The 21,075-nt window shown below is 41.8% G+C and overlaps 1 protein-coding gene across 3 annotated transcripts in view; it reads right to left on the bottom strand.

Moving 5' to 3' along the window:
• PDIA5 (protein disulfide isomerase family A member 5) overlaps window positions 1-21,075 on the bottom strand; it is a 149,849-nt gene that overhangs the window by 47,548 nt on the left and 81,226 nt on the right. For all 3 annotated transcript variants that reach the window (XM_081007550.1, XM_081007549.1, XM_081007551.1), the window contains exon 11: window positions 18,928-19,064. In XM_081007550.1, coding sequence (XP_080863676.1) covers window positions 18,928-19,064 — 137 coding nt within the window. The remainder of the gene's footprint in view (window positions 1-18,927; window positions 19,065-21,075) is intronic.

Genomic DNA, 21,075 nt, shown 5'->3' with positions numbered 1-21,075 from the left:
AGATGCCCTTTTTGTTAAGTGAATATTGACATGAATGCAGTAAAAGCCAAAGACCAAGAAAGTGAAGTGACATATTCTGTCCCGGGAGGGGAAGAGAAAGGTCAAAAATCAAGTGCAAGGACACCTTCATGTCAGTTGCAATACACTAACATAACCAGTTCTTCCTCCCAGCTTGCCTGGAATATCCGAGAATATATAAAATAACAGCATAACTGGGAATCAGGATTCCCAGAGTATTATTAGAATTAAATCCTTGTTCAGAGTTGACTGCAAACAAAGACAACCTGTCTCTTGGACAGGTATATATACACAATGCCACATTTAGCCTTTGGCTAGCAATGTTTGCAGTGGTTATATTTATTTATTATTTGCATTTATAAACCTGCAGTGAACTGGCTCTTCCTGCAGGGCAATCTCAGTGTTTAACCACATCATTCTGCTGCAAGTGTATACCAGCCCTCAGATTTACAGGTCTGCAATGCTCTTTGACTTATCACTGGACCACATATGCAAGAGAATGATGTGATAGGATGGACTTTACCTGTTCAGTCTGCAGGTGCATAATCTCTCTCTCTCTTTAAAAGAGCAAGTGTGGTGTAGTGGTTAAGAGCGGTAGTCTCGTAATCTGGTGAACCGGGTTCATGTCTCCGCTCTTCCACATGTAGCTGCTGGGTGACCTTGGGCTAGTTCTTTGAAGTCTCTCAGCCCCACTCACCTCACAGAGTGTTTGTTGTAGGGGAGGAAGGGAAAGGAGAATGTTAGCTGCTTTAAGACTCCTTCGGGTAGTGATAAAGCGGGATATCAAATCCAAACTCCTCCTCCTCTTCTTTATGTAGTTCTATCATCAGGGAATTTGTTATATGGGCGATTATTCAAAATTGGAATCACAACCTGGTTTTGAAGTGGTACAGTTCATTCCACCTCAATTTCTCCTGAATGGGCAGATAAAGCCTAAGGCTAGGTTCTGGGATACCCATGGTTGCATAGCAGTAATCAGCAGCACATTCCATTGCCAAGTTTTGTGGAGCAAGCACTCTCAGTGGCTGCTTAAGTTTGAGGCTGACTTACCTTGTCATCTGTCAAAGCCTGGAAGGCTTCCAGAGGAATGTACTTAAAAAAAAAAAAAGCCCACCTAAGCATTTTGCCATGGATCAGTTAAGTACAAAGTAAAAATAAATAAACAAACTAATTCTGTGAGCCACAAGAGGCCTAATGAAAGATCAATAAAATATAAATAAGATACAGACAATAATTCCTATAGGAAAGGACCAGCAATATGACGAAGGGACCACAGTTCAAGCTGTAGAGCCCATTATTCATACGCAGAAGGTACCAAGTATAATCCTGTTAAAAGGCTCAATTAGCAGGTGGTGGGTAAGACTTCTGCAGAGCCAGAGACACAATATACATTACTGAGCTAGACAGACCAACAGTCTGATCTGCTACAAGGCAGACCTGCATAAAGAGATGCCTATAGCTTTCATATGGACATTGGGCATGCTTTAAACAGGTTTACTTCCTCTTAAAAAGATATATAATAGTGTGTGTGTGTGTGTGTGTGTGTGTGTGTGTGTGTGTGTGGTGTTGTAGCTGCTGCTGCTGCTGGCATTCGTCTGTCTCAAGACAGAATGGAGTGCTCCTTCAGGGTTGAAGTCAAAAACCTGCGTTAGCAACATCGAAGTGTCCTCTCTGGGGCGCAAGTCTGGGCAATTTGTATGGAGGTCTTGTGCTGATTCACGGATGTGATCCAAAGAAAAGCAGAGCAATATGTTTGGCACCAGCCTGGCTGCAGGAGTTGCCAGAAGGAGGTGTACAACTGCCTTAGGGACTCCATTCTGGAATCTGGATATGTGTAGGGTTTGCCTTTTCACCTCCCAAATAGATCCCGCAAGGTGGTGGAGGTTTAGGATCAGAATTTTCCATCTCCTAGATGGGTTACCTTCCCACATTGATGAGCCCCATCTGCTCCTCACTTTCTCTACAGCATGTGCAGAAGCTGTCTTCTTGGCTCTTGGACCCACTGTTGGTCTCCTGTGCTCAATCTACCAAAGCCTGATTTCGCATGCAGGGTATCTATTTGTATCTATCTGGATAATATTGAGAAATATATTTTAATATTTACTTTTTAAAAATTTGTGGCTATTGAACTAAAGTACAAAGTATGCCAACAGCGATTAATGGTTGAAATTAGGACTGAAACCATTAAACTTTATGTACTAGAAAACTGTTTTTCTTCATCTGTCTATCAATTCTTACTATTCTATATGTAGCATTTTCTGATTGTAGAATAGCTAGTCACATTGCTAGTTGTCACATGTACTTGCCACATATACGTCTCTCACATTGAGTGATTATGGATTAAAAAGTGTGTTCACAGACTCCTCATTTAATTTTTGGCACTGCCTCATCCAGGCTATGGCCTGAAGCTAGAAGAATGACACAGACAGGAAATACAGATCACCATCAGTCTCAAAGCAGATGGGAGAAGACAGTATCTCTGACTTCTGTACCCTAGCAACACACTGACTTATGAATGTAGAATCCCAAAACACTGATTATTAAATTTGTTCTATTGACAAGCTACTTGGAAATCGTTAGCATTCATTAGCTTGCTTCCATGTTCTTTGATGGCTGCATGCCACAAATATTTCTGTTAATGGAATGAGAACACAGGTTTAAAATGTGCAATAACCATTTCTCCTGGTCTTACCAAACAGGGAGGAAGGATGTACAGAGTTAAAATGGGTATGGGAGTGGGGCACAAGGCCTCCAATTATATTCCCCACGCAAGTACTAGGCCATGTCCATTGTTCAATACTCTTGTTAAGTATTCCCTACATTTGAGGATCGTTCAGCAATGTTTTTGGAAGCAGCATGAATCCAGAGAGAAAGGAGTGCATGCTTGTTTCAGGCAAATGCACTTCAGGTTCTTATTGCTCAAGGACTAGCTAGGGGAGAGTAATGGGCAGCTCTACAGGCAATGCAGCCTTTGAAGACTGTAAGCCTTTGGAGCCTGATATTTAACAGCTCATACATTTGTATGCATTTCTACAAAATTAAGAGGACTGAACAGTTACATGTTTAACAAACTGAAGCCAAAGAGTAAGCTCCAAATATGGGTTTGTACTTTTTTTTAAAAGATGCTAACCACGTGACTGCACAAAGAGATCTGTGCAGCTTGAGAGTTGTGTGTTAATGGGAATGCACTGAAGATTTTTTCAGCCTCTCTCATTGGTAGAATGAGAGGTTTCCATGGGGATTAGGTCCCCAAAGGGAATTTAAACAGGTTTGAGTATTCCTGCTATACATTCCACGCAAAATAAGTTAGCGACTCACATCTGGCAGCTGTACAAATTACCTGAGTGCTCCTTAAGACCAGGTTCTTTAAAATTCGGTGAGAGAGGGGCTGTAACCATGTTCTAACCTGCAGGAAAACTAAGCACATCAATAGCCTATCCTGTACACATCTAACCACCGGTATGTGCCTACTTCAACACATAAACATAAGGAAGGATGTGCTGCCTAAAACAAGCGGCAGTGTTGGATGGTCAGGGCCAGTGGATTGGGAGGTCAGTTTCTTTACAGATCAGTTTCTTTACAGATTACTTGAAACTTAAGCAGCGGTCAAGCATTAGCTTTTTTTTGCTGCTGCATTACACTGTTGACTCGTGTTAAGCTTGTGGTCCACTAAGACCCCTAGATTTTTTTCATATGTACTACTGGCAACCCAGCAATTCACACATTAGTTCACATTCACATACTACTTGACATAATCCAAATTATTGCATGTTGTAGTGAAAACAGGGGCAAACACCAGCACAAAATCCATGATGCACACTGATGAATATGACCTGAAGAAAATTCCTTCTTGCAAAACAGGAAGCACAATCCTTATCAAGAGAGTTCTCTTTGCTCTCTGTCTGACTAATTTATAGCTAGAGCAATCTCGAACATAAACTTCTCAAGAATCTTCATTTTAAGATGGACCATGAAAGACAGAGGGTATCTTATACGGTCACACAGAACATTAGAGAAGAAAAATGTGCAGTCTTAGGAGCTCAGATAAACCATTAAAACTATACTCTCTTTTCTATCCCATATTCCCACCAATGTTTTTAAAGAGCACAACCAAATTCTGTCATATTAGGAATACAGATAGAGGGATAGAAAAAAGTGAACCTCCAGTTTACAAAGCATTGTTACTGTCCAGATGGGTCTCTTGTTTCTTGACTTGAATGATCCCAACTGGGTCACCAGATTAAAAACTATAAGTATATTTTTCACGTATCCTCCAATTCCATTTGAGTGTATTTCTACCAATGTTCTATACAGGCTGTTGCTGTTTGCTGATCCATTCCTCATATTTGTGCCAGAAACCCTTCCTGCTTTCTCTGTCTCATGCTATGCTCATTACACTCTATGAATACAGCTCTGGCTGAGGTACAATTTTGCACTGCAACAATGAACGCTAGTAAAGCCTTAACGAAAACAAAAAGATACAATTCCTTCACACTTACACAACATCATAAACCATAACAACTACTTCTTTGATGCGTTTAACCTTCTACATTTCAGACTGCCTGGAAATAGCTAGCAATTTCACAATACACCCCACTGGGATTAAAATAAAGTGTACTGAAATGCCAGAAACATTAAACATTTGGATGCACAGGGAAAGCATCCAAATGTCAGGAAAGAAACAGTCTTCCTACCAAAACTGTTCTTCACATGCATATGCTTTAAATACAATGTACAGTAAGCACAAATATCACGTTGCACGTCACATATGACAGAATCTGACCAAAGATTTGCTGGTGAGATGCTGCTTAATGGAAGAGCCAGTTCACTATGATGCAAGACACTGTCTAAGGTTTTATGAATGGAAATAACCATAGCTGTATTTCAAATTAATTGGTATTACACACCAGGCAGGAGAGGAAATTCATTTTCAAAAGGTATAAACATATAGCTGCTTTAATGACACAAAATAGTTTTATTGGTACATCAGTCATTAGAAGCACCTAGGTAAAGGCAATAAAATTGAGCTGCAAGTTTCCTCCAGACTTGCAATGTACAAATGTTAGTTCCCGCAAATGGAGGCCCCCATTTCCAGATTCCGGAGGTAAATGCACACTGATGATTAATTAGTAGAATTTTTCTTCAATTAGCCGTTAACTGGCCTGTTGGGAAGGGTCTATGGGATAATGGAAAGCTTTTTCTTCTTAAGATCTTTGGATTTCCCTTTCTTCTGGGTGAAGACTGCTACAACAGAACATGGGCTAATGAGAACAGTGGAGCATGTGTATTACTGAGTCAAATATTATACTTAAAAATAGACTTAACAAATGGTACTACTGCACAAGGTGTGCTTGGTTCAAAGCAAGATATGAGGGTAATCAGCCAAAACAGGGATAAAGGAAGCCAGAATCACTATCAACAAACTAACTGACTAGGGCAAAACTTCTACTGTCTGAGAACCCCCAAGGTAATTTCATTTGACCCAACCTGATGGTAGATCTATATTACACAGACCAAGACAAATTTCACGTTATTCTTCTACACTAACAATGCAAAGATATGCCAATGTGATGAGTGAGTGATGGGCAGGCTAATCTGACTTAACTGCCTGTATATTTCACTATCCAGTTGTGATCTAAGCATGTGGTTGCTGAGTACTCATGACATGAAATCAGCCAAAATACAACCATGTATTGATTCCATCTGAGGCCTGTGGGCGAAGTGGTTTAAAATGTTAAATATAACTATAAAAGGGTATTACAGTTTTATACAGGATAAAACAAGGCTCTGGGGATCATGCGGAACTGGAGCAGGAACTTATAGAAAAAGGAAAAGCTGAAGGCTCTAAATTCCATACAGTATTGGCAATGGAATGGCAGGGGAAGGAATACAATTTACTAATCATTGCTTCTGATCTGCAACTGCCTGTTCATGTCAGGCACTGAAATATTTTATGACTTGGTTTTTTCTTTCCTAGTGAGAATTTAGAGACAGACAACGAAAACCTCAGCAGATGAAAAAGGGTGTTGCTGGCATTATGGATGGAAAAAAGCAGCTATGCAAATGAAACATGTCCGGGAACATGACTGAAAGAAGATCAGGTAGCATTTCTGTCTTCAGCTGATCCAGATATAATATTAACCAATTCTAAGGAATTGGTTCCTTGACAAGTATTCCTTGACTGTTGAGTCAGCATGGTAGTTAATTTGGGGAAAACATAAGAAAATGTTAATGAAGGCAGAGATCTAAATTAGCACATGCAATCTATCTCCCTAATGCCATATGGTGCAGGTCATGCTGTGGACTACTTTTCTGACAGCCTTTGTTCATTATTCCCTTTTGAGTAATGAGTTTAGCGGGGGAGCCTATGTGAGAAATAAACCTTTTATACCTTTTATACCACACCTTCATGTGTGTATAGAGATAGGTAAGACCTTATGGATTCTGTTTTGCACACTGGGGCAAAAGATGCAGCAGTCCCTACCGTATCTGAAAATAGTTACAGAAAGATGCAGAACCCAACACTAATGATTATATCACCACCACATTTCGTATTAGAAATGCAGTTCTTTTGCTTGAAAAACGTAGCCCAAAGATAGTAGTACACAAAAATAGTTTAAAATTCCATGTATATTCGGAACATAATTATTCCTTTACAGAATCAGTCAGCATGTGGAATGCTGGTCAGAAACTTGCATTGCCAGCACAACAGGGGGCAGAAATGTAATGATAAGCAATGCCCTCTCTCCCAATCTCTTTTCAAGAGACTCCCTAACAGATCTAATAATTGAGGTGTGTGAATTACCACTGTACACACAGGTGTGGGTGGCTTTTGTGGCATTAATGAGCATTAACTGATCATACATCCACACTCCTTATCTACAAAGAATGCATATTTTAAAGGGAATGAGGACGCTTAGTTACTTTTGACTGCAGTCTGGAATGAGTGATTAGCAAAACAAACAAAAATATATTTGCATGTGCTGCAAAATGATGACATGAAAGCATTTGATCCAGTTTAAATACATTTCTGAGTGATGAAATTGATGATTTCAGAAATTGATGCATTATGGAAAGGACACAAGAAAGGAAGCTTCTGGGCTGAGTATTTAAGAAAATACTAGGCACATTCTGTACCAACAGTGCCTTGTTCACACAGCTTATTCTTCAGTTCAACTATGCATGCAGGCCAAATAGTCTAGATCATGGCTACTGCACTTTGGTTTTTGCTAAAGAACTTATAAAGCTGCTTTAGATCAAGTCAGACCATTGGTCTTCTAACCTGTGCTATCTACTCTGACCTTTAGCAGCTTCCCATGAATTCAAGCAAACATGTTCCTAGTTGAACTAGAGATCCTTTTAGGGGGAAATGCCAGAGACTGAACCTCAGACCGTAGCATACTCACTAAACAACAGCACATCCCTCATTTATATCCAAGTATCATAATTTGCTGAACCTAAAATATTTTGTACTCAACAGGTCCACATCCTCAAGCCATAGCACCTGTAATTCATCTAACAAAACAGGACTAGACCTCTTGAGATTCACCTTTTCTAATAGGAGATCATCCACTGAGTCCCTTCTTCATGTGCCTCCTCCATAAGAGGTCCAGAGGGCGGCAGACATGAGAACAGGCCTTTACTGCAGTGGCTCCTTGCTTGTGGAATGCTCTCCTCAGAGATGTTTGGCTGGCACCTTCACTATACACCTTTAAACAGGTCTTTGGCTGATGGACATCGACGCCCTTTTAAATGTGGAAGGGAGGAATTATTGCTTTGCTTTTGTTCTTACTTTTATTATGTATTTTTTAATATATTGTAATTTTATGTTGTGAACCACCCTGTGATCTATGGGTATAGGGTGGCATACAAATAGAAGAAGAGGAGGAAGAGGAGGAGGAGGAGGAGCAGGAGGAGTTAAGGTCCTGGTGGAGATAAGCAATTTCATCCTCAAACAGCTTTATGAACAAGCAGGCCACCATCAGTTCCATCCTGCTCTTAGGTTCAGGCTGTACTAGTTAGAAACGCACCTCCACATGTGAATCAAATGGACGAGGGAGAGCTTACTGAAAAGTGACCTGGTGTTCAGCTGCAGCATCAACAGGCCAGAAGGCTGGCTGATAGCACACTCTAATTCTTCTGTGTAGAGAAGGGGCTAGCATGCAAAACATCCACAAACTGCCTGTGTTGCATCCCCTGCATCTGGCTTGCCCCTCCTCTCTTACCTCAAGCTCTCCCCAAGTGATATTATCCCAGGCACATGCCAGCAGTTTGTCTCTATATGTCTCCTCAGAGAAAATGTAAAGTTCCCAGGTGAGGCCCATATCAGCTGGGAAAGATATGGCCCCCAATCCGCAGCATTTGAACCCAGGTAGGGTTGTCAATCAGCTAGCAGAGGTGAAGCAGGCTTCTCTGCTGGCCTATGGTGGGAAAGGGCCAGCATCTTCATGACCAGGGAGTGCAAGCAGCTGTTGAGCAGAGCTGTCTGGATCAGCACTTAAAAATGGAAGTTGCTTCAATAATTTAAAATGGGGAATGTGGTGCACTGTCCAAAGTAATAATGCAATATGCCCAAGGTATCATGCACAATATTCAGTGTCATATAATCAATAATATCACGAAGGAAGCATGGAAGCATGGAGACATTTACACTCCACAGAATTAAATCTTCAGGTGCCCACAACTCTAGTAAAAAAAAGTGACACTCATGTTCTCATTCTTCATCCAGCATAGCTGCTCGGTCCTGAAAGCACTCTGTTTATCCAGACCTAATACTTCCACTGCTTTAGGTTATATGACTCTTAGAAGTTATGGATTAAGGGAGATAATAAACCATTTTTATCACCCTCATAGATTTGATTAGGTAACCCATCAAGTTTTACTGCATAACTCAGTTGTTCAGATTTTTATTATGTTCATACCTTATTTACATGATCTTTTGCTATAAATGTGCATTGATTTTTTTCCCCAGATGACAATCCTCACCTAAGTCTTTCAAGAGCTGAAGCAGACAAGGGCACTGCCTTATAGTCCAAGTTATTACTTATACACTATGGGAAGGATGTTGCTGCTGGTGAACTGTGAACAACACTTGTACACAAAGTGTGAAACACTGGGTTGGAGTCAGAGTTACAATGCAATCCTAACCATGTCTGCTCAGGAGTAAGTCCTACTGAATTCAGTGGGGCTTACTCCCAGGTAAATGAGGCTAGGATTGCAGGCTCCCACTCATACAAGTGGCCCTACACCAAATATGATTAAGTCTGGAACCAATCCATTTTGTTGGAACTAGTTTCTCAAACTATACCTCTGGGACTGATCCATAAAAAGTATACTAGACTTTAGTTGAGGTTTTTCTTGTGAAATGAATTGCAAAACAGTTCTAACCTTTCCACCTATATGAAAGTACTTTAAAAAATCACTTCAGATTATCTCAGAACCCATAAATCCTCAGACTTGGAGCTTCCTTGAGCAACTTCAAGGTTGTTAGACATACACAAAGGTGTTTGCTTTGAGCCTATATTTAAGTCTTTACTGTACGTGACTGGTGAAAAGGGACCTAAGTTACTGGGATCAAAGGACTATGGGCCAGACCCAGTAATATCGTTTTTTTGTAATTACAGGTAATTACAGATGATGGAAGAATGGGCTGTAGATGGACAATCCACATCACAATGGGATTGTATTAACATTTCTACAGTTTACTCTTGCCTGAGGGTTACAATTCTGCTGAAAATATGCAAAATGTGCTCAATTACAGTATGCTGAATTATTTGCAAAATACAAAGCTTATTACATACAAAGCTTTTAACAAGATGGACAACAGGGAACACATTTGCCAAAAATGATATTACTACCGGGGCCCCCTTGCCCATGCTAACTAGCTATCTTATATAGCTGAACTGTTTTTAGTTTGTGACTGTTACTGTGGTAGAAAAATGCCTTTGTGCCTTTGCTCTGTGATTCAGTCTTTAATTAAGCTTTGGCATTTGCTCGCTTTGAGTATTTCACTTAGCAACCTTGGTGCTCTCTTTCAAACAAGAGTACTTGCAAATGGAATGCCTTGTGTTAACCAACCCACTGTGTAACCATCATTCCTATGCATTAAAACAACAACAAAGAGAAACTTGTATTATTTTAATCTAGAAGAACCTGGCACAGTTGAATTTTGCATGAGAGTGCAAGTGCTTTAAAATAACCTTTTCAGGTTATGAACTAAGTAAGAATGCTTCCTCTCCATAACTATGTGGACTTTATCATTATCTGATTAGTCCAGACAATCGGCAATATCCAATTAACTAGTTCTGTCAGGATTTCCACTTGCGCAACTCTGCCCAATTTCTGCTTCCTTTAGACCTCCCTTCCCACCCTGGTGACAGAAGAGAGGCCTGACCAGAGAAAAAAAGAGGTATATCACATAAAAAGGGCCACACATCCTGAGGTAAAGCTGGAATAGAATCCTGTCTAAAATCCTGCAGAGCCACTGCCATTCCGTCTAGAAAATACAGGGTTAGATGGAATAATGGTAGGAATTGGTTTAAGGCAGCTTCCTACATCCCTAAAACAATGGAGAAATCCAGGACACAGCAGGGTGTCAACAAGAGATAGCCCAGGAAAATGAAGCAGCAAAGGCAGGACCATCTAATGCCACCAACATTATACAGTGGTACCTCAGGTTACATATGCTTCAGGTTACAGACGCTTCAGGTTACAGACTCCGCTAACCCAGAAATAGTGCTTCAGGTTAAGAACTTTGCTTCAGGATGAGAACAGAAATCGTGCTCCGGCGGCATGGCAGCAGCGGGAGGCCCCATTAGCTAAAGTGGTGCTTCAGGTTAAGAACAGTTTCAAGTTAAGAACGGACCTCCGGAACGAATTCAGTATTTAACCTGAGGTACCACTGTATAAGTTCTGGGAACTAATAGGTCTTTGTTGGGCTATTTTTTGTTGGGTCCATTGTTGTTGTTGTCTTCAGATCTGATTGACATTCAGCTTCTTAACTTTGCTATTACAGGGAATGGCAAATAAAATACTGACACATCTTTGAAAATGTCTGCAATAACTACAGAACATATAAGGCTTTGAATCAAGCCTGAAATATATTATCACTAGATTATTAGTATGGCGTTTATATTTGCAACAGGTATACATGGTATGTCTGGTACTGTGAGTAAACATAAGATACAGAAGCTCAGCACCTAGATAAATCTACATTCAATGCCATCCAGTAAGCCCACAGCTCAAAATCTTTTCAACTTGCTGATGGGAGCCCTGCCAACTTCGTTAATGCTCCTGCTGGTGGAAATACATGGGGGTTTGAGCTCCACATAGCTTATGCAGGATGAACAGCACACTGACAAACCTCTTGTGGACCAGCCACTAGATGGGGAGAAAGGCACACTTGATTTCCACAACTTAAAATGCATCCCTTTATTATTTCACCAAATGAATTGTTTGCATTTAATAACAGATTATGCACTTACAAGCTCTGTTGCTAACTACCTTCCTACCCACAATTTCATCACCGGATGTATAAAGGGTCACCTCTCTCCCTGTGACACCTATCCTCTTACATATGTGTGGTGGGCGTTGGGGGTGGGGAGCGTGTGGAGAAATGTAATAATGTAGGCCTGATTTGTGGCAGAGAGTAGGGTTGAAAGCAACCCTGTGGCCTTTGCATGGCTGGTTTGTCCAATATGCTGGGTACCATGAAAATTACTGGGCCTGATCTACCCAGAAGGCTTTGCAGATCTTTGAGTCATCACCCTGTGCAAGATGGACCCTGGATGCCTCCATACCTACAATGCCCTTCCCAGTATGTTATGACTTGTTTTCTCTTTTGAATCATACTGCATTGTGTGTGTGCAAGCAGAGCCGCCTTTCCCATTGGTCTTAGTGGTTTGTTGCGCCAGGGCGCCGGCCTCTCAGGGGCACCCTAGCGAGTAGGCGAGCTGCGCGGCTTTGCCGGCGGCCTCCCCTTTCCCTGCACGCCTGCCAGCTGCGCCCCGCCAACTATATGGCTGGCGGGGGTGCAGCTTCCTTCCTAAGCCTGCGCAAGAGCAGAGCGATCCCCACAGAGGCTCAGCTTCCCTCCCAAGCCTCTGCATTTGCTAAAGAAGGCCCTGCTCCCAGTCGTTGTCTTCCTCCGGCTTCCTGGCGAAAGGCGGCGTGCAGCCTTCCTGGGCTGCCTTCTCGGACACCCCAATGCTGGAGAGCATGTCTGCCAGCACGTTTTCCTGCTTGATCGCCACCACCATGCTGGGGATCGGGACAGTGGGGGAGGCAGAGGACATTTTCCACCGCCCCCTCCCTTGGAGTTGTTGGGGGGGCACCAGAAGGATCTTTGCACCACGGCACCGGATATGCTTAAGACGGCCCTGTGTGCAAGTGAAGACAAGCACATGTTACTCTTGCATTGTGTTTGTTATCAGATATTCTGAGTTGTGGTGTGTGTGTTAAACTACCTCCTATGGAACCCACACTCGATGTACAAGGCTCTAGCCTGATGAGTCAAAGCCCATCAGACTCTTGCCATATCCACCAAAATTCAACTGGTTCCATCTCTGACCTGCCAAACACTCACGAGGTCCTACACCTAGCAATCAAAACCCATCAGTTATTCACCCTAGCTTAATCTACTGGCCATGAAAAATTTAAAAATACATTAGTGATTTTTAAAAAGTAAAGAACTGTTTAGGGTGGAAATAGTAAACATACAACAAGCCCATACAGAACTTGATGTTTATTTGCCCACCTCTCAGGTAAGAATGCTATAAGGTTTTTCAGTCTGTCCCTACAATACAGGTAAGTAAATGGCAGCAGCGCATGAAAGAAGCAGCAAAGCTCAAAAGGCAAGGAGCATAATATTCACAAGGCATGTCAGTTGAAGGCTTGAATTGGGCTTAGAGTGAGCCAGAACCAATGATCAATGCTGAAATACATCAGTGGAATATGTAGCAAAGAGCTTCTGAGTATGTGCAGAGAGTATCTCCAGCTGGAACTGGAGTCCAATAACGCCTGATGGACCAAAGGTCCCCCCCCCCCATTGTGAATGATCATAATCTACCCTCACACTCTAGGATCGGAGGATAAGGGTTTTCAGGTCTATGCTCTGGCATTCTTCACAAGTTAACCAGTGGGGGTTAAGCAGGCACATATGAACCAAGACATTTCTGTGCCTAAGGCTGGGGAGAGAATCAACGATTTATTTTTTTTACCCCTGTGGGGGTAAAAACCAGTCACAGAATGAATTGATTTGTCAAATTGAAAGAGAAGGGTGGCAGTGGTGGAGAGAAGAGCCCAAGCAGTTCAATTTGAATCCCCTTAGCACCCTTAAGCGCCGCTTCCCATTTTAACACAGCAATTGCGGCAAATTGCATTGTCCATAGCTATGCTGAGGAGAGACAATTTCATAGGGGAATTTATGTTATCTAAACAACCAATATTCAAAGAAGCTTGCAAATGCTAAAATGTCCCACCGCATGCTATGCTTGAGAGCTGTGAAGTGCAGTTTATGTAACCAGATCTAAGCAAGAAATTCTTTTGTGTAAATGCAGATGCACCTTGGGAATGCCTGCTGACAAGCAGTTAATAGCTCTGGATATGCACCTGTGATTTACCTCAGGGCAAGATATTCCATCTTTTCTCTACAGGATAACATCTCACACATGTTTTAAGCTTTCCCCACTGAAGTAAAACATTTCCAAGGCATTTTAAAAAGATCACTACTATTTATAGACTCTCAGATAGTAGATTTGAAACACGCTTGTTTTTCCTTGGTAAAAATGAGGAAGTGCTCCTGACATGGATTTAGGGAGAGTAGAGATCCATGTAAGAAAGAAAAAAAGATTTAGTAAAGTCTTGCATTTTAGGGTCGGACCCTAGTGTTGTTGGTTGTTTTTGTCTGGAACCATCTTAGGACATGCTTCTGCTTACTGAATTTCTGTGCAGCGATACTGTAATGGACTCGGGGTCACTGGGAGAAGTTTGCTTATTTGTTTGTTTACTTAATAACATTTATATTGACTGTAATAAAACAAAAACCCTCAAAGCCGTTAATCAATCAAAGCAACTTTCTCCTGGATCAAAATGGGTGACCTTAAGACCTACAAGTGGTTCAGGTACTACTGGCATTGCACCAATTATTACTTATATCTGAACAATAATCCAGTTGTAATTCCTCCTTGGCCTTGGAACCAGAATGTGCCTGTTGTTAGTCACTGTGCGAAACCACGACAAGCTTCACTGACCTGGTAACTGGTGACTTTAGGACAGTACAGCATCTGAATTTGTACTACTGCCCCTTGGCCAGGGTGACCAAAACTAAACTAATGGTCAATGCACCACTGAAGTTCACATGCTATGCCTTGCCACCTCAGTTGCCTGATCTGCTTGTTCTACCTCAGGCAACTTTATTTACAGCCATATTAACTTGGCCAGATAGATTATGGTTACTAGGCTCGGAAGTGTAAATCTCTTAGCCCTGTTAGCTTGTCACAAATGCTTCCTCCCCCCACAACCATCACGTAGGGAATGAAATACAGCCGAGTGCTCCTTTTGCTGAAGAGATCGCCAGAGGACTGGGGAAACTGGGTCAGACACAGCACACCCTTTGATGTGCTGCCTCTCAATCAAATCCCCACCCCCACAAATACACAATCGTCTTAGAAACAAGAGCTGAACCTTCCTTTCACTACTGTAGTGTTTGCGGTGGGTACAGACTGAGCTCAAAGGAACATATGTGAGCACAATTCTGCAACACACACAATATAATATGCTCTGGGGGGGGGGAGCACAAAAGGTACCTTAAAAAAATATTCCCAAGAGGAAGAATTGAGGGAATTGTGTATGTTTAGCCTGGTAAAGATGAGACTGAGAGGAGATGAGCTAAAAGGTAAAGGGACCCCTGACCATTAGGCCCAGTCGTGACCCACTCTGGGGTTGCGGGGCTCATCTCGCTTTATTAGCTGAGGGAGCCAGCATACAGCTTCCGGGTCATGTGGCCAGCATGACTAAGCCACTTCTGGCGAACCAGAGCAGCGCACGGAAACGCCGTTTACCTTCCTGCTGGAGCAGTTCCTATTTATCTACTTGCACTGTGACATGCTTTCGAACTGCTAGGTTGGCAGGAGCAGAGACCGAGCAACGGGAGCTCACCCCGTCGCGGGGATTCGAACCACCAACCTTCTGATCGGCAAGTCCTAGGCTCTGTGGTTTAACCCACAGTGCCACCCGCGTCCCTAGGAGATAAGATAGCCATCTCCAAATATCGAAAGGGCTGTCACATGGAAGATGGAGCAAGCTTCTTTTCCTCTGCTCCACAGAGCACAACCCAAACCAGTGGATTCAAGTTACATGAAAGGAGATTCCGATTAAACATCAGGAGGAACTTTCTGACAGTAAGAGCTGCTTGACAGTGAAACAGACTCCCATGAGAGATGACAGACTCTTCTTCCTTGGAAGTTTTAAAGCAGAGGTTATATGGTCATCTGTCATGTATGCTTTAGTTGAGATCCCTGCATTGCAAGGGGTTGGACTAGACGACCCTTGGGTCTCTTCCAACTCTACAATTCTACAAAGTGGGCACATTAGGACACCGGTGTATATGTAGCCCCTGGTTTACTGTTTAAAGCTTCACAAACAGGTAAAATGTCAGCTTCATTCCTCCCTACTTCTGCTGGGAAAAACAAACCACAGTCTCTGACCTAGCATTATGGTCAAACCAGGGATCATGGTATGTTGCTCTCCAAACAAGCTACAATTCATAAGCCAAGAACAAACCTTGGCTACAGAAAGTAATGGTAAGCCAAGGATGCAAACCATAAGTTACGGTTTACTGTGATGTGCAAATGCTACCAGTGGAATTCTATAGAATTTAAATGGTAATAAAATACAATATAAGAAATAAAAGCAACAATAAAAATACAATTAAAAATCACACAGTATTTTGCACAGCACATTACAATTGCCCAAAGAGGTAGAAAATCATTAAAGGATCCACCAAGTCCCTCAACAATCTTGCAAAGGTCCATTGGTGGAAAAAAGGTTTGGGAATCACTGTTCGAGGGTATGACATGAAAATCAAGTTGTGTGGAAAAATAATGGCAGCATCTAATCAAACCACCAAGGCACCATCAACTTAAAGTATGTGAAGAATCTTACCACTGGAGAAATCCTCCATGTGCCATGAAGTATATATCATTTCAGAAAATGGCCCTGCTTTACCATTAAGTCAAGGTGAGTTACCCCAAATCTGTTCCCTGAGCTGGGCAAACATTCAAGGACAGTCAATAGCACACTACACAGTGTATTATGGTATCTTTTACCACCAGGGGAGTCATTCTAATTTTCTTCCTCTGCTACCAAAATGTGTTGGACCTATGCTAAGGACAGTTTGCTCTGATGTGTGTCAACGAATTGTATTGCACTAATGGACCCTTAATATTCTGCCCATCTTACAACTTTGTAATCAAGTTACCACCACAATTCTGTCTCCTCTCCAAAAGAACACTCTATGAACGTAAGATCTGTAGTGTATAAACACAATGCAACTGTATACTAGTTTTATCGCCAGGTTACTAACTCCAAGTCAGTGCTGCAAATCTCGTATCAAAATTCCCATTAAAAGAAACAAATTAGGTGCACACTTCAGTGTACATGAAGCACTCTTGGCTTTGGTTTGATTTTTGCTGTTCTCGAGCTAGTAAGTTTGCAACCTTTCAGGTGTCCCAAGGATGAAAGAAATATGAATAAGCTCATTGTCTTTGCTGCATTGCTTTCAAGGAAGAATCTTATCTACTTATATTTGTAAGGTGACTCCATTAGTAAATATAAAAAGTGTCTGGAGAAGATCTTTTAATCATGGAGATAACTGTTTATGATAGCTGTCTTCTGTTAATTAACTTGCATATTCACCTTCACTTAATGTTGCCTGCAGGGGATTCCTAGTAGAAAAGTGCTTCTGCATCCTGGCAGCAGTGAAATCTGCCTGTTTAGTAATCACTAGCTATTATCCTTGCCATCAGCAAAAAAATGTTCTAAATGTGTGTTTTTTTAAAAGGAAGACATTGGATTGAATCCAGACCTGCTGTTCTGCAAATGGCAGGGCTCCTTCCGTTCATGGCTCAGAACAAGCAGCAGGAGGAGATAGCTGCCAGTTTCCCCTGCAGACCACAACACCTCCCATGCTGTTCCAGAGAGCCCTCCAACCCTCTGGAGCAAATATTTTTGTGGGGCCAGGGGCTGAAAAAGGGAAGGGGGAATCTCTCTTTGGTCCACAGGAGTAATCCATTCAGTGGAATTTTGTTCTCTGCAACTCAGAAGCTACAATGGTTAGTGTCCAAAGTTCCATAAAAGCTTTTTAGTGTGCTGTACTGCATAAAAGAACTGGATTTGCCACAGGCAGTCTGAGCTGAAATCCTGATTCATAAACAAGCATTCTGGCTGAGTGGGCTTGCAAAGTCATGATGAGCCTAGGCCCCCTCTCATCTGTAAAATGGGATCACTATGAAATACGATAACCTCCACAGGGTCGTCCTCCATCCTTATGTCATAAGGATGACATAATTGGACATAAAATACATGTAATAATTCAATGAATCTATATCTAGTTTAAAAGGGGGTATTAACATAGCACAGCAAAGTTTAAGTAATCATTTAGACAATCATTTAGTGAAACCTGAATGAACTGAAAACCATTTTATCTATTCAGTAGGATCAAGTGCTAATCCTTTATTTGGTCTGTAGCACTTCAGGGGATGGTGTATTTGAATGTTCTCCTGTATATAAAAATATACCCTAAACATATGGATGCAAATCTAGCATAACAGAGAGAAACCGAATTAATTTGCTTGACACCTTCAAGCTGTTTGACAAAATAAACTGGGTTCTGAATTGAGTGGTTTGTTTTCCAGCTCCAGTGCTAAAATATTTAACGTCTACATCTTTCCTTTTTTCATTCGTAGACACATGGGAAACATTAGTACAGAATGCTTGCGGTTTGTCCCGTCATAGGGCCAAACCATAGAATCTATTGCATGGATACTGTCCTGAACATTCATAGCAGGATTGGGAAACTATAGTTTCTAAGGTTCCTAGCAACCCTGGATTCAGTCACCAGGAAACCCTGTTGGATCAGGCAAATGGCTCATCTGGTTCGGCATCCTATTCTCCCAGGGGCCAACCTGTGAGAACCTGCCTATGGGAAAACTGCATGCAGGACCCAAGCACAAGAACATGCTCCCCCTCCTGGGGTTTCCAGCAACTGGTATTCAGAAGCATACTGCATCCGACCATGGAGGCAGATCATAGCCATCATGGCTCGCAGTCACTGGTAGACTTGTCTTCCATGAATTTGTCTAATCCTCTTTGAAAGCCATCCGAGTTAGTGGCCATCACTGCCTCCTGTGGGAACGAGTTCCGTGGTTTAACTATGTGTTGCATAAATAGCTACTTTCTTTTGTCTGCCCTGAATCTTCCAACATTCAGCTTCATTGGATGTCCATGAGTTCTAATGTTATCAGAGGCGGAGACAAAAAAAACCTCTCTCTATCCACTTTCTCTATGCCAGGCATAATTTTACAAACTTTTATCATGCCACCTCTTACTTACCTTTTCTCAAAAGTAAAAAAATAAATAAATCCCAAATGCTGCGACCTTTCTTCATAGAGGAGTTACTCCGACCCCTTGATCATTTTGGTTGCCGTTTTCAGAACCTTTTCCAACTCTACCACTGTCCATTTATTCCTGCTCTATGCTCCCCGCAACTTAACCAATTCCTGATCCACAAGAGGTCCCCTCCTCTTATTCCATGACATCTAAGCTTACTCAAGAGTCTAAGTACACTATGTGAACCAGATCATCTCTCAATATATTGGTGAACAATAAACAAACAAAAAGATGCAGACTCACATGGTGCATAGAACATCACTAAAACAGAAGGATGCTCCTTGGTGAACTTGTCAAAGTCATCATCTGTTAGGTGGTAAACAGCATTATCTTCTTCTGACCAGGGAGTCTCTGGGGTCTGTGGCTTAGGTGGCTGAGGACTAGAAACAAACAGGTAAAATTTAGAAGATGCTACAAGGAGAAAAATAGCAGCTGCCTTCGCAAACTGGATCTTAAGAAATTAAAAAGATTTTGTATGTGCTAACTTGATGAAGAGGTTACCTATTCTAAGAGGGTAGCCACTCCCCATGCCCACCCACCCTGATGGCAGAACAGTTTGCGGGGGTGGGTGAGAGGAAAGGGGAGATTGCTATGTCTGGTGAGGCGAAATGCTTGCATTGAAGGAATAATAACAACAGTGGAATGATGGATTCCCACCATTTCCCCACCCTTGATGCTATGATCTTAAATTTATGATGAGTTGTAACAAAAGGAACAAATACTGAAGGTTTTGCATAACCCAATTAAGGTTAAAGATAATGAAATGAAATTAAGGTACAAGACAACACTGCTTGCTTTGTCAATATAAAAAAATAATAATGGGTGTTTGAATATTAAATACCATTGAAGAGTTTTATCCTACCAGTGTAGTAACACCAAAATTAAAGACATCAAATGGAGTACCCTCCAGCTTACACTCAAACTACGGTACTTATTTTGCCCCCAAGTTCTAGAACTCTGATGAGTCACAAAGATGCCTCTCCCTTTAAACACTTGGGGGGGAAAGTGTTTACTCAGTATTGTTTACTTCCACCTTCTGTCTCTTACAGTAAAATACTAAGCACATGGAGTACCTACTACTCAATGTGGCTAGTGGACTTCACGTTATTATCAGAGCTGCTGCTGCTTTCTGAGTTGGATTTCCAAAACTTTCCTGGCAATTCAATTTCATGTTTTCAGCCAGAACCGCAGCATCCTTGGCAATTTTAGGATTCCAATTGTGCACAAGTGGTTTGGGCCGTTTACAATAAAATTGTTCAAAGAGTATTAGTTCCTTCAAATCACTAGAAGTACTTTAAGAAGGCAGGGACTGTCCCCTCTCGCAAGGAGTCATTAATTCTTCTGATTAAGCTATATATAGATCTTGTTATACAAAACAAATAAAATGAGGTAAAGCAGCCTTGGAGCAGCCTTTTCTCCTTTCTCTTTATATCTGTCCCCAAGGAAGGGTGCTTTTTGGAGACAGAAAAAATGCAGCTGGACTTGAAAAGTATGCAGGAAGACAACAGAAACCTGCGGTGTTAGGCCGCCCCCCACCCCCTGCCAATCCCGAATGTATTTTGAATTCAGGAATTTCATATCTTCAGCTTTCTTGCAAAAGGGAAATCAGTTATCTGTCTACCTTTTGCACCCTCAGAGCACAAACATCACAAATTCTTGGTTTTTCACGCCACTCACATGCAGTAATAAGGCAGGTGCCCCAATGAAATAAACAGAGATTCTGTGTTCACAAGTCCTTTGAGAATCAGGGCTGATAAAAGCGTTATTAAAAAAAAGAACCACCCCTCCCCCCCCACTATCAGCCTCTAACAGAAGGCTGAATTAATTGGAAATGTTATTTGTTCCTGTTGTTCTTTTTAATTAGGTTTATTATTTCCCATATAGTGCCTACATATGTTGTCCCATTATTCAATTACACTTTCCAGGCCTTCTTGAGTCACTGCCACAGAGCACTGGACTACCCCATATTACAGACTCCGTTGAGTAATTCATTACTATGCCTATGTGCAGGTCTTACACTGTATACAAATTATAACTGCAACCTCAATTATGGACAGCTTCCAACTAAAGCACGGCTTCTGAATAAGAATTCCTCTCCCCACCCCCACCCCCCACAGCATATTGATTTCTTTTAGGGGAGGGAAGAAAAGCGGCTGCATCACTTTGCCTTCTGGGAAATTATTAAGTGTGCATTGGAAATTAATTGAGGACAAACAGCTGTCTTTAGCTCTGGACGACTGAAATATCAGCCAAAGCCCAGAGTGGCTTGTTAGCAGAGATTATCACTGGGAAGAGTCCGCAGCTGTTCTGCTTTGCCTTCAGTAGCTGTCGCAGCACTGATATAAAAGCACTGCATATTGCAGGGATTATCAGACTATAATGTAGGCAGAT

The sequence above is a fragment of the Podarcis pityusensis genome (assembly GCF_964106645.2).
Source record: "Podarcis pityusensis genome assembly, chromosome: 1".
NCBI lineage: Eukaryota > Metazoa > Chordata > Lepidosauria > Squamata > Lacertidae > Podarcis > Podarcis pityusensis.
This window is presented reverse-complemented; position numbering and strand designations above follow the sequence as displayed.